The sequence below is a fragment of the Botrytis byssoidea genome, assembly GCF_014898295.1.
Source record: "Botrytis byssoidea strain MUCL 94 chromosome Unknown BBYS_006, whole genome shotgun sequence".
NCBI classification, from domain to species: Eukaryota; Fungi; Ascomycota; class Leotiomycetes; order Helotiales; family Sclerotiniaceae; genus Botrytis; species Botrytis byssoidea.
Window position 1 is genome coordinate 682974 of NW_024065847.1, and position 13201 is coordinate 696174.

At 43.8% G+C, this 13201-nt stretch overlaps 7 protein-coding genes across 7 annotated transcripts; 2 read left to right on the forward strand and 5 right to left on the reverse strand.

The window, feature by feature from the left end:
• Positions 1 to 54: 54 nt before the first annotated feature.
• EAE97_003657 (uncharacterized protein) lies at positions 55 to 2223 on the forward strand (the record flags this gene model as incomplete). The annotated part of the gene is made up of 1 exon (XM_038874169.1): positions 55 to 2223. One exon carries the CDS (start codon positions 55 to 57, stop codon positions 2221 to 2223), a length of 2169 nt encoding a protein of 722 aa, XP_038734778.1.
• EAE97_003658 (uncharacterized protein) lies at positions 2224 to 3189 on the forward strand (the record flags this gene model as incomplete). Its single annotated transcript, XM_038874170.1, has 1 exon — positions 2224 to 3189. The coding sequence occupies one exon, from the start codon at positions 2224 to 2226 to the stop codon at positions 3187 to 3189; it is 966 nt and encodes a 321-aa protein (XP_038734779.1).
• A 585-nt stretch (positions 3190 to 3774) lies between these two features.
• On the reverse strand, positions 3775 to 4380 carry EAE97_003659 (uncharacterized protein; the record flags this gene model as incomplete). Its single annotated transcript, XM_038874171.1, has 1 exon — positions 3775 to 4380. The coding sequence occupies one exon, from the start codon at positions 4378 to 4380 to the stop codon at positions 3775 to 3777; it is 606 nt and encodes a 201-aa protein (XP_038734780.1).
• Positions 4381 to 5635: 1255 nt separating this feature from the next.
• On the reverse strand, positions 5636 to 6913 carry EAE97_003660 (uncharacterized protein; the record flags this gene model as incomplete). The annotated part of the gene is made up of 1 exon (XM_038874172.1): positions 5636 to 6913. One exon carries the CDS (start codon positions 6911 to 6913, stop codon positions 5636 to 5638), a length of 1278 nt encoding a protein of 425 aa, XP_038734781.1.
• Positions 6914 to 8193: 1280 nt separating this feature from the next.
• EAE97_003661 (uncharacterized protein) lies at positions 8194 to 8817 on the reverse strand (the record flags this gene model as incomplete). The annotated part of the gene is made up of 1 exon (XM_038874173.1): positions 8194 to 8817. One exon carries the CDS (start codon positions 8815 to 8817, stop codon positions 8194 to 8196), a length of 624 nt encoding a protein of 207 aa, XP_038734782.1.
• Positions 8818 to 9777: 960 nt separating this feature from the next.
• On the reverse strand, positions 9778 to 10418 carry EAE97_003662 (uncharacterized protein; the record flags this gene model as incomplete). Its single annotated transcript, XM_038874174.1, has 2 exons — positions 9778 to 10248; positions 10287 to 10418. The coding sequence occupies 2 exons, from the start codon at positions 10416 to 10418 to the stop codon at positions 9778 to 9780; spliced, it is 603 nt and encodes a 200-aa protein (XP_038734783.1).
• Positions 10419 to 10869: 451 nt separating this feature from the next.
• EAE97_003663 (uncharacterized protein) lies at positions 10870 to 11429 on the reverse strand (the record flags this gene model as incomplete). Its single annotated transcript, XM_038874175.1, has 2 exons — positions 10870 to 11284; positions 11377 to 11429. The coding sequence occupies 2 exons, from the start codon at positions 11427 to 11429 to the stop codon at positions 10870 to 10872; spliced, it is 468 nt and encodes a 155-aa protein (XP_038734784.1).
• Between the last annotated feature and the right edge of the window lie 1772 nt (positions 11430 to 13201).

Here is a 13201-nt window from a genome sequence, read left to right on the forward strand (position 1 = left end):
TCTCGATATTTACCATTCCCAACAAAATCAATACACATTCATTCCCAACTTAAAATGTCATCACCAAGTCTCCACCCTGAAGGTCTCGAGTCTCAGGATTCTGTTGATCTTCCTTCCACGTCAATACTCCGAGCTTCTACCTCCTTCGATGAGGAAGAACAAGACGCAGTTCCAGAGTCTGCGCGCTTGGCTAGCACAGATGCGACGATGGGTAGAAATCCAGTTAATGGAAGCTCAGATGATGAGAACGATGTTGAGCAAAGAGGACGCACACGAACACCAAGAACTGTAGTTTCGTCATCCGCTTCAACTGTCACGAACATTCCACACACTGGATCATATACACCAGATTCAACATCAGCACCCACACAATCTCTTGAAGCACTCCATCTCAATCCTGATCTAGACCCAAATCTTACTCTAGCTCACATCACATCTCTCCCTCAAAGTGCTATCCTCGACTATATTTCCGCATACCGTCTTGCGCGTCAACGCTCGTTCGAGGAGTATGTACATCCATTAATTTCTCCACCCGAAACAGCTGCGCCAGAACCTCGGAACCATTTTTTGGACAACGCAGACGAAAACTCCGATTCGAGTTCTCCATCCATAACCGCAACATCGTCGATGCCAGAGCTAGTACCAGGTCCTGAACGAAGACATTATCACTATCAAGACTCCGAAGACCAATCCACAAGTCCCCATTGGCGATATACAGGTTCAGAACCGGCTTCACCATCACCATACGGAAGTCGGGTACGCGGCGATGATCAGCATATTACTCTGACGGGAGGTCGGAATAATATGGCTAGAGAATGGGTAGAGCAGGAAACGTCGCTTCGATCGCTCAGAATTGCTCCATTACCTACTGCTGAGCTTGAGAACGAAGGCTCGACGGGCATAGATTCAGAAAGCGATCTCCAGGCTCAGATTCAAGTTCAAAGTGCGCGACTTCGTGAAGCTAGTCCCGACTCGCGAGCAGGAATACGTGATATTTTGACGCGTTTGGTGATTCAAAGCCTTGCGAATCAAGTGCAGGAGCCAGTAAGAGATGTCGATACAAGTGCTTCTATTGCACCTGCAAATGCCTCGACATCTCAGGCCGCTGATCCTGAACCCAGGGATCCAAGCCCTGAGAATGCCACTTCAAGACCACCGGTGATTGAGTTTAATCGAGACGGTACTATTCCGTTCCCTCAACGCCGGATACCTCTCAATTATTTGAACAACTCAGATTCATCGGCTCGGGAGGGTATCAATGCAGACACTGCGTCTCGAAGAGCTCGAAGCGGACTCCCGGCGCTACCCTTAGAGACTCCAGTTCTGGAATCGCATTCTCCACCTAACCTTGAGCCTGCAAATGCATACTACACGGCCAATTCATCAATACTCAATCGATCGGAAATTGATCGAAGCTTATTTCGGATCGGAGTTTTGGTGCGAAATGCCCGTCAAAGATATCTTCATGAGCTTCAAGAACGAAGAGAAATGGCCCCTACATCTTCAGAAGTACCAGCCGTAGTTGAAACAGAGAATGCTCGCCCTTCTGTACAAGTTTTACTCGTTGATCTAGAAGCACAAGTCGCTGGAGTTCGAGATCAAATTTCGGGCACTACTTTGACGAGACCTGGAGCCCCGTTGGGTGATGGGCGCAATACCGAAGTGGAAGACTCTGTGGTAGGGGTCGATTTCGACATGCATTCAAGAAGACCACAATCACAACAGAGCAGTATCGAAGACTACGAAGACGCTGAGCCATCAATGGCAGAACAACTCGCCTCCTATCAACTGGCAAGGAATCATCCCAATCCCGAGTCGAACATCGTGAACCATAACATCTCACGCAGCATCTCGCCGCGTGATGATAGCGAACTCCCAGATCTTTCTGGAATCCTAGCCGGATACCAAAACGACCTGGCGAACGTCACCACGCGGATTCAAATCGCCAGACGCAGAGCCGAGCTACGATCTGGCGAGGCAAGATTTCGCGCTTACCTTTCCACAGAAAATAGAGATATATCACCATACGAGCTAGAGAATCCCAATACTCTTACGCGCGCACCGCACTTACGACCTAGTACCAGCTATGAGAATCTGCGCTTGGAGCGACAACTCGCCGCGCTTTCTCCTAGGGCTGCGCGGGATACGATTCCCGCTCATCGACGCAATATTATGCCCCGGGCGCAGCGAGAAAGAGATGCTGCGAATGCTCAGCGGATATAAATGCTTCAGAAGCCTGCTATCTCTGTATTCGAACATCTGGTCAAATGGCAGCTATATCTCGAACATGCAGCTACGAGAATTGGTTCGCGGATTCCAGAAGATTGGGGTTCTCGAGTGGGGAGATACACATTGATCCCCCCATATACTAGCGCGCATTCCATCGAAGATGTGAGTGGGATCCCCCGATCCGACGAGGTGATTTTGGCTGATTATTCTGCGAATACATCGTATGGATTTCGGGAGATTTTGAGATTGGTGAGAGAAGATGGGTTGGATGCGAGAGAGGCGTGGCATTATGTATTGTTGTGGAAAGATTATCTTTCGGAGTCGCCGATTGATGAGTATCATGAAGCGCTGGGGTTGTGTCCGATGGATTTTTTCATGCATGTGGTCATCCAGGGATTCAATCGGGGGTTTGTAGACTGGAAAATGAGTGAGAAGTGTAAGCGAGAGTGTACTAAGTATCTTGGTACGAGAACGAGTTATTATCCATTTCCGTCTGCTGAGACGATCGATGCGGCAAGCGCTTTTGGTGATGTAACATCACAGACGCTTCGAGAATATTTCGGTTCGGAGATCAGTTTGCTCGATGAAGAATGGGATATGCTTGCTGCGTTGAAAAATGAACGGTATTCTACAGCACGTATTCTTCATCTAGCCAGAAATGTTGCGAGAGGAATCGCCAAACTAGATACTATCGATCTTAAGCCACCGTATGACGAGTTGAATAATGCTCAACACAAGGATGTATTCCATAGATTGAAGTTGGAAGAAATAGTACTTGCAGGCCAGTGCGGGCTACTTAGTACACGGGAGCACGAAGCGCTCTCGACGGATGGATCGAGTGTTGAACGTGTGTTGGTGGAGTATATGTTGAAATGGGAGTTGGTGCCCGAGGAACGAGATCGGATGTTTCAAGCGTTCGATGGAGGAGCTTCGTTGGAGAGTCTTATGAGTTCAAGATAGAGATAGGGATGGAAACGGGGCTGGGTGTTGATAGGACACTCGTGCTTTTGAGGGTAAGGGTGAGATATGGATCTCCAGGACAGTGTAGAATGTGTTTACTGGAGTCTGGAGATACTTAATGTTTAGCAGGTTGGAGAGAATGTTCGAGTGGCGATTTAAAATAGGAATGATGATTGGGATTTGTTGAATCGGAAGTACATATAGATGATCAATAAGGATATAGAATGTCACTACAAGTTTGACACAATCCCGACTTGCTCAGGCACATCTTCTAGATGTGAAGCAACAGTGATTTGTTTGGGTGTAATTGTAACGATTCAAAATTAAATTTGCTCAAGATATCAATGACCAGATAGAGTGATATTTCAATGCCGTTCCTGACTTTCAAACTTTTTGAAGCATATAGCATGTAGCATAAATCTCTGCGAGTATTGTATACTGGACTCCCAGCCAAGTCAAACCGATCTTTAATTCATATACATACTAGATGTAATTAAGTCCCTGAACCCAGCAAAAAAACGCCTCGACTCCATATCTCTATGCCATACATATCCCCATACCATTCCCATCCACAAACCCTCCAAATTAAACATGTAAAGTCTTCTTTTCCCTCGCCTCAATCTCCTTCAACAAAGCCACCAGATCCCCTTCATTATTCTCCATTTCCAATCCCCGTCCAAGCCACTCCTTCGCCTCATCCAACCTACCCATCTCCATCAAACACTTTCCTCTCCTCCACCAAGCCTTCGCATTTCCACCTCTCTTAGCCTCCACACTACTCTCCGCATCCAAAGCCCCCTCAACCCAATTCTGCAACGCCATATGCGCCTGCGCTCTGTTCGCATACAATCCTGACACTTCATCTCTAACCAAGCCGCATGGTTCCCAAAGTGGTCTCTTTAATGCCATTTCCAAGCCTAGAGTATACATTTTTATAGCTTCTCCATGTCTACCTTTTCGAAACTCGCCGTTGCCTGCTTCTCGCAATTTGGTAATTCCGGCGGAACGTTTTGGGTTTACGGGTACCGGTGGAGGAGGAATTGGCGACTCTATCGCAAGGAGAGTGCGACAGAGTGTATTGATTTCTTCTAACTCTTCATTGAGGGCTTTGGAATTGGAGGAGGTGGAGAGGGCTTTCGATTGATAATCGATATGTAATGGTAAAAGGGTAAAAGTCTCAGTTTCCTCCATTTTGTCGATTGCGATGGTCTGATTGATAGTCAAGATTCTTGAGTTGAGAGGTTGTCGACGAGAGTTTGCTTGTCGCAATTATGATGGGTTGTATGTGTGTCCTTAAAGTAATTACCCAAGTCCAAAAGCTGTCCTTTCCATGAGGTTCCTCAGCCTCGCTTGCTTATCTTATCTGCTTATGTAATATTTGAGAGTTCTTTGACGTCGTCTCGAACTAAGTCCCCTTCAAGTTCAGGTGACTGTGAAGACAACAATAGGAACGCAAATGGAAGATATGATGTAGAAATAGTAATATCGGAGTCGCAAGTTCAATCGTAGCATTTCACACAAAGTTCCTGTATTTGAATGCACTTTTGCCACTATATTGAGAAAACCGTTGAAGTTCTGCGCTCAATCTCGGTAAAGCATGTGTGCCAAAACACACAACCTAGGTACGTGAACCTGCCAGATTTTCACATTAATCTTCTGATGTCAATACAACTATGCATACGATTCAAGGTGTGCCTTCCATCTTCAGAGGCGTAAGATTCTACTTCTTTCACAGGTGCTCTGATATCGACGTGGGCAATCATTTAGAATTCAACATTCACTTACATTTGCGTTAACTTCACAGGATTCATTGTTGGAATTCCATTTTTTGCCAATTTTCCATTCTATCTATGTAAAACGCATAAACACGCTTGGATGCCCTTCATCCATAAATACATTCCCGCTTTTAGACGATTCCCCAAAAAGAGCCCGTCTACAATTAATATTTCGTTGATAAGATTCGACGAGTTACAACATGTGCACCAGAAAAGCCATTGAGAACCGAGTATTCATAGATACAGGCCGAAAATATCAAACAAAACCATTCCCAAATTGGACGCTGTGAAGTTCAGATAACATGGGTCCATACATTCCAGATCCAAAGTAATGTATGTATCAGGAAGGTACGCGTACGCCCTCACCACGATCTCCATTAAAATTCAAAAACAAAAAACGCAGTAATTCCATCAGTAAATTATAAAAACAAATTCTCCGGGGCAACGACAATACGTCACTATATGCCCAACAAACTCGAGTATTTGCAGGCCACCTCAATGACAAATTGCAGTCGTACATGCTAAGCCAGCTACTACTTTCCTTCTCTATGGCTATGGATTATTCTTGCCAGTCATACAAGGTGCATGAACCTGATGGCCAATTGAGAAAGAGCAGTGTTGCTGTACGCCATTCTGGAGGCAGTACTTTTGATACTCGTCATATTTCGAGTCTAAAGAGCTCCCGTATTTGCTTGTTCGGCTTCGAGATCTCTCTGTGCCTCGAGAGCCAACCAGTCCCGGACAAGATTTCCCATCTTTGCTCTTGCATGACGGTTCCTTTCTTCTTCCTCTTCTTGCCATGCTAACAAATGAGCCCGGCTTCGAGCTTCTTTCAATGCTTCAAGTACTGCTTCCGCTCGAGCCTTGCTTCGTAGAAGTGGAGAGCGTGTTCCAATCTTGATAATTGTTCGTCGAGCCACCGTAACCCTGTGTGTTGGAGTGGTGTCTGCCGACTCGTGGTCTTCGGTATCCGCGAACTTAACTCGCTTCTTCGAGGAGGTAGCAGCTTCATTAGCCTTTCGCTTTTGCCCTGCATTCTGGGCGACTGAATTCTGGGCGACTGAACTCTGTGCGACTGAACTCTGCGCGACTGCATTGTTTCCGGAACCCTGTTCTCTTGCCTTCTGCGACTTGATTATCATTCTTCCCCTACTTGAATAAGTAACGTTTGGATCGGCGGCGATGGGCAGAGGAGGTGCCTCGATTGTAGAGGAAGCAAGGTTTGAGGAAGAAGAGGTGACCTTCGAAGAAGGTCCACTCGGTACAGCTTGTGTAGAAGTGGAAAGTGCAGCAAGCTTGGCGGGGGGGAGCTTCAAGATTACTACCTTCGATGGCTTTGTTGATGGCGTTTTTCCTGTTTGGACCGAAGGAGAAGCCTTGGCTGTTGCAGCTTCGGCCCGTGATCTAAGCTTGGCGAGGGGAAGCAGCTCCAAGGGGTTTTCCAACGATGGTACTTCTACTGGTATTTCGTCTGTATGAACCACAGTAGAAGGAGAAGAATTGTCGTGGGCTGCATATCCATCAGAAGTTTTTGAGGCAGCAGACTCGTTCTCGTGAGCCTGGAGCTCCGTTTTCATTAGTGTCTCCGTTTGGGTTTTATAAGATCTAGACGGATTACGCTCTTGGACACGCCGATCTTTTGGTACCCCTGTCAAAGAAGGGCGAGAGGTAGTGTTCTTGATCTGAGGCTTGATTTTGGTTGATTTATTGGTTGATGACATTATTCCTGTCGGTGTAGACGAAGAAGCACCGACTGGTGCACCTTCGGAAGGGTTACGCAAGGCAAAGTTCTTGTCCTTGAACTGAAGCTTTATTTTGGTTGATTTATTGGTTGATGACATTGTTCCTGTAGGTGTTGAAGAAGAAGCACCGATTGGTTCAGCTGCAAGATGAGAGATTGAAGCTGGAGCTTTACCCTTTGGTTTCAATTTTGCCTTTGGCGATGTCATTTTTGTCGGTATTGTTGTCGTGATGGTGGTTGAATTGATAGTAGAATCTGTTTATTTCGAGTGAATATAAATAGCTATGATACTGATATCTAGAGTTGAGTTTGGATGCGGGTTTAGAAAGAAAGAGGGTTGAAGTCACAATTTCTCTTATATATAGGGCTTGAGATTTCTATTTGGGCTTCATATTAAGCTAAATAACTTGGCCGGGTATCTAGCTTCTACCATTTTCATCCTTAGTCCGCTCAATACGTCTGGTTTCAAGCGCTAGTCACAGTAGACAGTCATTTTTGCCGACAAACATTTATGTTTTCGTCATTCCACAAGTCTAGAAATGTTTTCTTGCAATCTGTACTTCTGAAAAGACAGCTATATGGGTGGGGGGAAAATGAGCAGTATGCCGGGAATAACGAGTTCAATATTCCTGAATCAAGCTCTGGGTGATCTTTGAAATATCGAGTTGGGAAAGAAATTATTCACCAGTAAAATTCTCGAGCAATCATTGAAGCATTAAAATCGTCGTGCTTGTTTATTGCATGAGCTTCACGTATTTCACCATATCGAAATCCCTGTAGTACTTTCAAACCCCATAAATTCATTGATCATTGTGTATCTGGGGCATCCAGTTTCATGGTATTAGCCCCACGATCGCTTATTTTCCCAAATAAACTTTAATGTAGAAAATGAAAATCTTATGTAATTCCTCGAAGTTTGTGTTTTGCAAGCCAAGATATGTATATGTGATTGAAGTTATGAAGCGACAACCTCGATGTAGGATGTATTATTCATACAGATTTGATTCATTATATGATAGAGGTCGAAGTTATAGACCACCTACATTTCCGACACCATGGCCTTTTCTGCTGTAATTTACGCGAGTTGGACACGCTTAAGCGAGAATGCTGTAGGGTGAGAATGGATCTGTTAAAATTTGTTTTAATCTCAACCCAGAAAAAATTGAGGAAAGAGAAGTCGAGATTTGAAACCGATAAGTGTGTTCTTTGTTTTCAAAGCCGGAATGTCGGCCATCTTAAAAGTTCAAACTGTGCGATAAGCCGTGGCTATTGCTCTGGATGTTTGCACAACGTATGATGCTATCAATTATTGGTCATTTCAATACGCAATTGATTTTCACCAAATGTAAGCGTTATTATGTATGGATTATTGATTACATTATGAAGTGTATGATCATGAGGTGCGCACTCATCGCTACGTTGATACTATTATATACAAAAAAAAACGTTTGCCAAAATGCAGGAAAGAGATCCTTCGTGACCACCACTCTATCGCATATTACCCCCTTTGTCATAAAGACCGACGTCATCTGAGCGCCCAGTCTTTACTTGAGTTCCATCTCTTAACGCAAATCTGATACCACCATCTGGCATATCATACTTGTAAACAATAAATGTACCCTCTCTGCCGCCAGGGTATTGATTCCAGTATTCCACTATGGTCCAAAATTCCGTTCGAAGGAATTCTGGCAGATTAGGAACTCCGCAGTAGATATCAGACGCCCCTCTACACTCTTCTTTGGCAGCTTCAAGATATTCATTCATTTTATCCTCATGGAAAGTCTTGCCAAGTCGAGCTTCGAGTTTCCTTGCAGCAGCGGCGTTCCATTTTCCTCTGCCCTCTTCTTCCTGTTCGTATGCTTTCATCTTTGCATACGTAACTTTGAAACAGGCCTCGGCCTTTTCAATATTCGTAGACCGTGGCCTCTTGAGAACGGCAGCGAGTTTCTCGACTGCCTTTGTGATTAAAGTCTTACCCCTTCTACGTTTGTTACCTCTCTTGGAGGATTTCCTTGGCTTTGGAGCTAGGGATTGTGTTACAACGGGCGCCATCTTGGGAATGAGGTTTCCCCGTGCCACTTTGGGTCGTGGTGCTAGTTCGATTCGTGCCATTGTTTCGTTTTTTGTCGAGAATGAGTGGGTGGACGATGTTGATTCGTGGCTGAGTGTCGTGCTTTGTGAGAACTATATGAGAGAACTATCATGGGAGGAATGCAGTTTGTATGATTGGTAGCTTACCTTCGTATTGAGCTCTTGAGGTTTTGAAATCTATATTGGATTACGTTCTTTCCAGTGAGATGGGGTCCTTGAGATGGGATTCTTGAGATGGGATTCTTAAGATGGTGATATTTTAAAGGAAAGGAAGGAACATTCGACTGGGGGCATACATTTAACCATTCAGTTTTAGCAAGAACACCCACGTGCTCAATCGAAAGTGAAGCTTGCAGAGTCATGGACGAGGAATTAGTATATGCTAGTAGGAAGCTATCTGTGTCTAGGGGGAAACCATGAGATCACACGTGCTGGCTGTGCTGGCTGCACCGTCATGGAAGGAGCTCTCGAAGGGGAGACTTACGTACTTTCCTTCCAAGTATTGGAAACTGGCATTCAGTTGATTGTGCAAAAACTGCATAATGCCATATTCCGTTATCAGGTTACTGTCACAATTATGATTATATATCGTTTTCAAACCGCACAGATTAGTGAAAAGAAGCGTCTGTTTGATATCTATCTCTTTGGAAAATTATAAATATTGGAATTTGACATCTAGTGGCTGAGTAAGAACTGAACATTGTAGTATCCTATTGTCAAATTACTGTCACAATGATCATAGACATGATATAAAAAGTACAAATATCAGTAAAAAAAAATCTATTAGATTATCTAGCTGTATGACCGTCAGAATAGATTCAGGGCCAAATAATGAAGAAGCAGATAGGTATATCAATGGTTCTTCCGGTGTCGCTGTGGTATGTTCCCAAGATGCATAACAGAACAATTATTTGTGTCATTCTACCCTTGGCCTAGTACAACTTCTCCTGTTCCATCTCCATCCTATCTCCCCTCTCGTCTTCAAACCACAACTGCTGGCTTCCCAGGAGTGAATCTCAACCGGGTTGGCTTATATGGCAATGTTCGGGCCAGGACAACACGAGCTGAATCTTCTTCATCATCTTCTTCTTCAGCCTTCACCTTTCCAGCAGAAATTGTTTGGGCAGAGGCTTCAGCCTTCTTGGGTCCCGGGATGAGTATCGTGTGCTTCTTTGGTTCGGCAGCGAGGACTGCTTGAGAAGCGGCATCACCATTCTTGAAGCCTGAGATACGAGCCTTGAGTTTCTCTGGCTTGACTGCGGCGACAGACTGGGATGGAGGAGTGCTTTTCCTTCTCCCATCATCTGCCAAAGAAGCTTGAATAGAGGCTTTGTTACGGCGTCGAGCTCTCTCATTTCTGGCCCGTGTGGCCTTCATCACCTTGGTCTGAAGTCGAATCGTTGTCATGGTTGCTGTTGTAAGATACTGGTTGGAAGTTACTAAATCTTTGAGCTTCAAATCTGTTAGAATGATAATATGATGTATCTTACCTTTGATTGTATGTTTGATACGAATTCTTCTTGTTGTCGAGATGATACGAATGATCCAAATGATATGAGAATAATAGAAGAGTTTACAGGAGCTGAAAAAATACGCATAGGAATTTCCATTTGAACTGGCATGGTGATTTACAATTTGTCTAGCTGGAAAATAAACATTATGTACTACTAAGTGACTATATTTTAGCGCCCTTTTTAGTTTCGATTTCGCGAGAACCTAGATTTATCTCTGTGAGCGAAGTTTCCAAATTCAGCCAGATCTGAGCTTCAGTGGAGGGATTAAGGAGGGCTAGACATCGAAAAATTGCTATTCAGCAGATACGAAATGTGTCGAATGTATTCGCAGACTATCCTATCGTAAAAGAATTCCCCCTCCATGGATGGATGATATTTCGCTAAAAGTGACGCTTTGATCTCGTGATTTTCATGTAATGATTTGAATGTTGAACAATTGATTTTAAGTAGTAATTATGTTGTGTAGATATATGAAGTTTCTAATCGCGGTTTGATCACTGCATCGCTCCTTCCAAATCTAGTGTCGGAAAATTCTCAATTCATTTATCTTCATGATTGCTTAACAGACCATGAGAGTTGCAGCGTCTACTACTCTGAAAAGGCATCCAGTGAAGCACATCTTGCCTTCTTCTCCTGATGATAATCGTAAGTTTAACATCAAACTCCATGTCAATCTCACACGGTCCTCGGTAGCAGCACATCTAGTATCCACACGCATCGTATCGTTCCAAACAGGATGAAACTCGCATCTATCGACCTCTCTCTGTTTCTCTCTGCTTCTTTCCTTGATTTTTTCTCCAACATCGTTTCTCCAGCCTTCTTGCGTTGTGAAATTATCCATCAAAGATTCATGACCAAGACGATCCACCCCCAGTACGGTCATCTGTATCTTCGCCGTCTCTCTAGCAGTTTCACCACTTCCTCGACATCTGTTCACGCTCAGTACAGCATTCCAGGTTTCTTCCAGTGAATATCTTCAAACTGTGTACAAAGCAAGGTCACACGAGGTGTTATACTGGACGTTGCGAAAGTAAAAAGAGAGAGGTCTAGGGGAAACCAATATTACCTTACCATCAGGCCTTTCCATCCAATAAATCGTCTAATCGATACGTTACCCATTCTATACAACGTCCTGGAGCCTGCGTAATAACTAGAGGCTACAAAATTTCAAGTTTATGGCAGATGGCGGATGAAAATGGCAAATGTTATCCGGGAGAAAGGCACGGCAACTTTAAGGTATCACATCTAAAGCAAGTGCAGAGAGATCTAATAGCACATCATATCACATGGGAGCAGGAACAGCACTAATATCTTAGTCAATTAATCCAACTGAGCGCGATATCTTGAAGATTCTTTCGTCCCCAGAGATTTCTTCCATATCAATTCTTTACCAATTCCCAGCATCCTTCGAAAGATTTAAAGCTTAATGCACACAACTCCCGGATCCTTCTACTTAAGCCTCTCCTTTTACACAACCAAAAACCGCCAGTACCTCATTTCCCCCTCAAGACCCCAAATGCCACTTCAATACCCTCTCGAGCCATGAACTCCCGCACCGTAGTCTTCGCACATTCGCTGCTACAAAAGCTAGCATTCGTCTATGCAATTCGTGACACCAACGAATTCCCCTGTACGGTAATGCCATTCAACAACAGCGGCATATTAGGAAGCATCAGATTCTCAAGTTCAATGACGAGAGCGAAATCTTCGCTTCAGGTTCTGAAAATGGGAGGTAGATGCTCCCGCCCTTTCAGACGGGAGCAGTTGCAATGAGTCTATCAAGTGATCCGTTAATACTGGCACCTTTGGCGGCTGAAATGGGATAGCATAGTCAGCACTGTTAATAAAAGAGATAGCTTCATATTTTTTGCACTCGATTATTCAGAAGGCAAGTACCTCATACCCCATTTTTGAAGCAAGCTATGAATGGAACTGATTTAGCATTGTGCTTAGACAAACTGAAATTCTTCAACTCTTAAATGAATGTCAAGATGCCCGATTCCGTCAATACCAATCATTCATTGCGATCAGTTGGCTTTTCGCTTGAAGAATTAAGAACATTGAACACAGTAGACCCAGTGCCCTATCAACACATTAATGATATACCCGATTTTGAAAAGACGAATCCTAACCTATTCCCAGAGCAGACTCTTAGGATAAGTTCCGCAGATCCATGATCTCTACAGAGTTGTGACCTGTTATAAATCAGCATTAGCGAAGCGTCTGCCTCATCAGAAAGCTCTTGCAGAACTTCAAACATTCGACCTTATCTATTTACAATTCCATACACCAAACTCCCCTATTCCAACTCTTAACGATTTCACATCTTTCTGCCGACAAAGTCATCTGTTCTATAAGCAGAATGCTTATATCTTCCTTGAATATTGGTGGTAATAGCAGTATCCAGCCCACAGAGAAATTTTCCAAAAACGAATGAACGGATGCGAGGAACCATCTAAACTCCTTAATTTTCTAAGCTATGAAAAAAGGGTGAGAAATAGCAGTATTCGCATTAATCGTTCCACATCGATAGTATAGAGTTTGTCGACTTCTCGTCTTACTTACCGGCAGAACTATTGTTTTCGAATTCATAATTTTCCTCAACTTCATTATCGATTAATGAAGACGCAATGGTCTCTACGCTACTAGTTATAGCCATTGAAGAAGACAAGATTGCATAGCTTGACACACGCAAAGTTGTAGCATTAAAGGCGATTGAGGAAAAAAAGATATTGAAGTCCTTTCCATTGGAATGGGAAACTGAGGCAAGATATAGATGGCCAGGAGTATAGGTAATTAATGAATTATGTTCACGTAGTATATGTGATTATTCAAAAGTTTGAATTATTGACCTCACCTACAATCTTGGAGTTTCCATAACCGAAAATGAT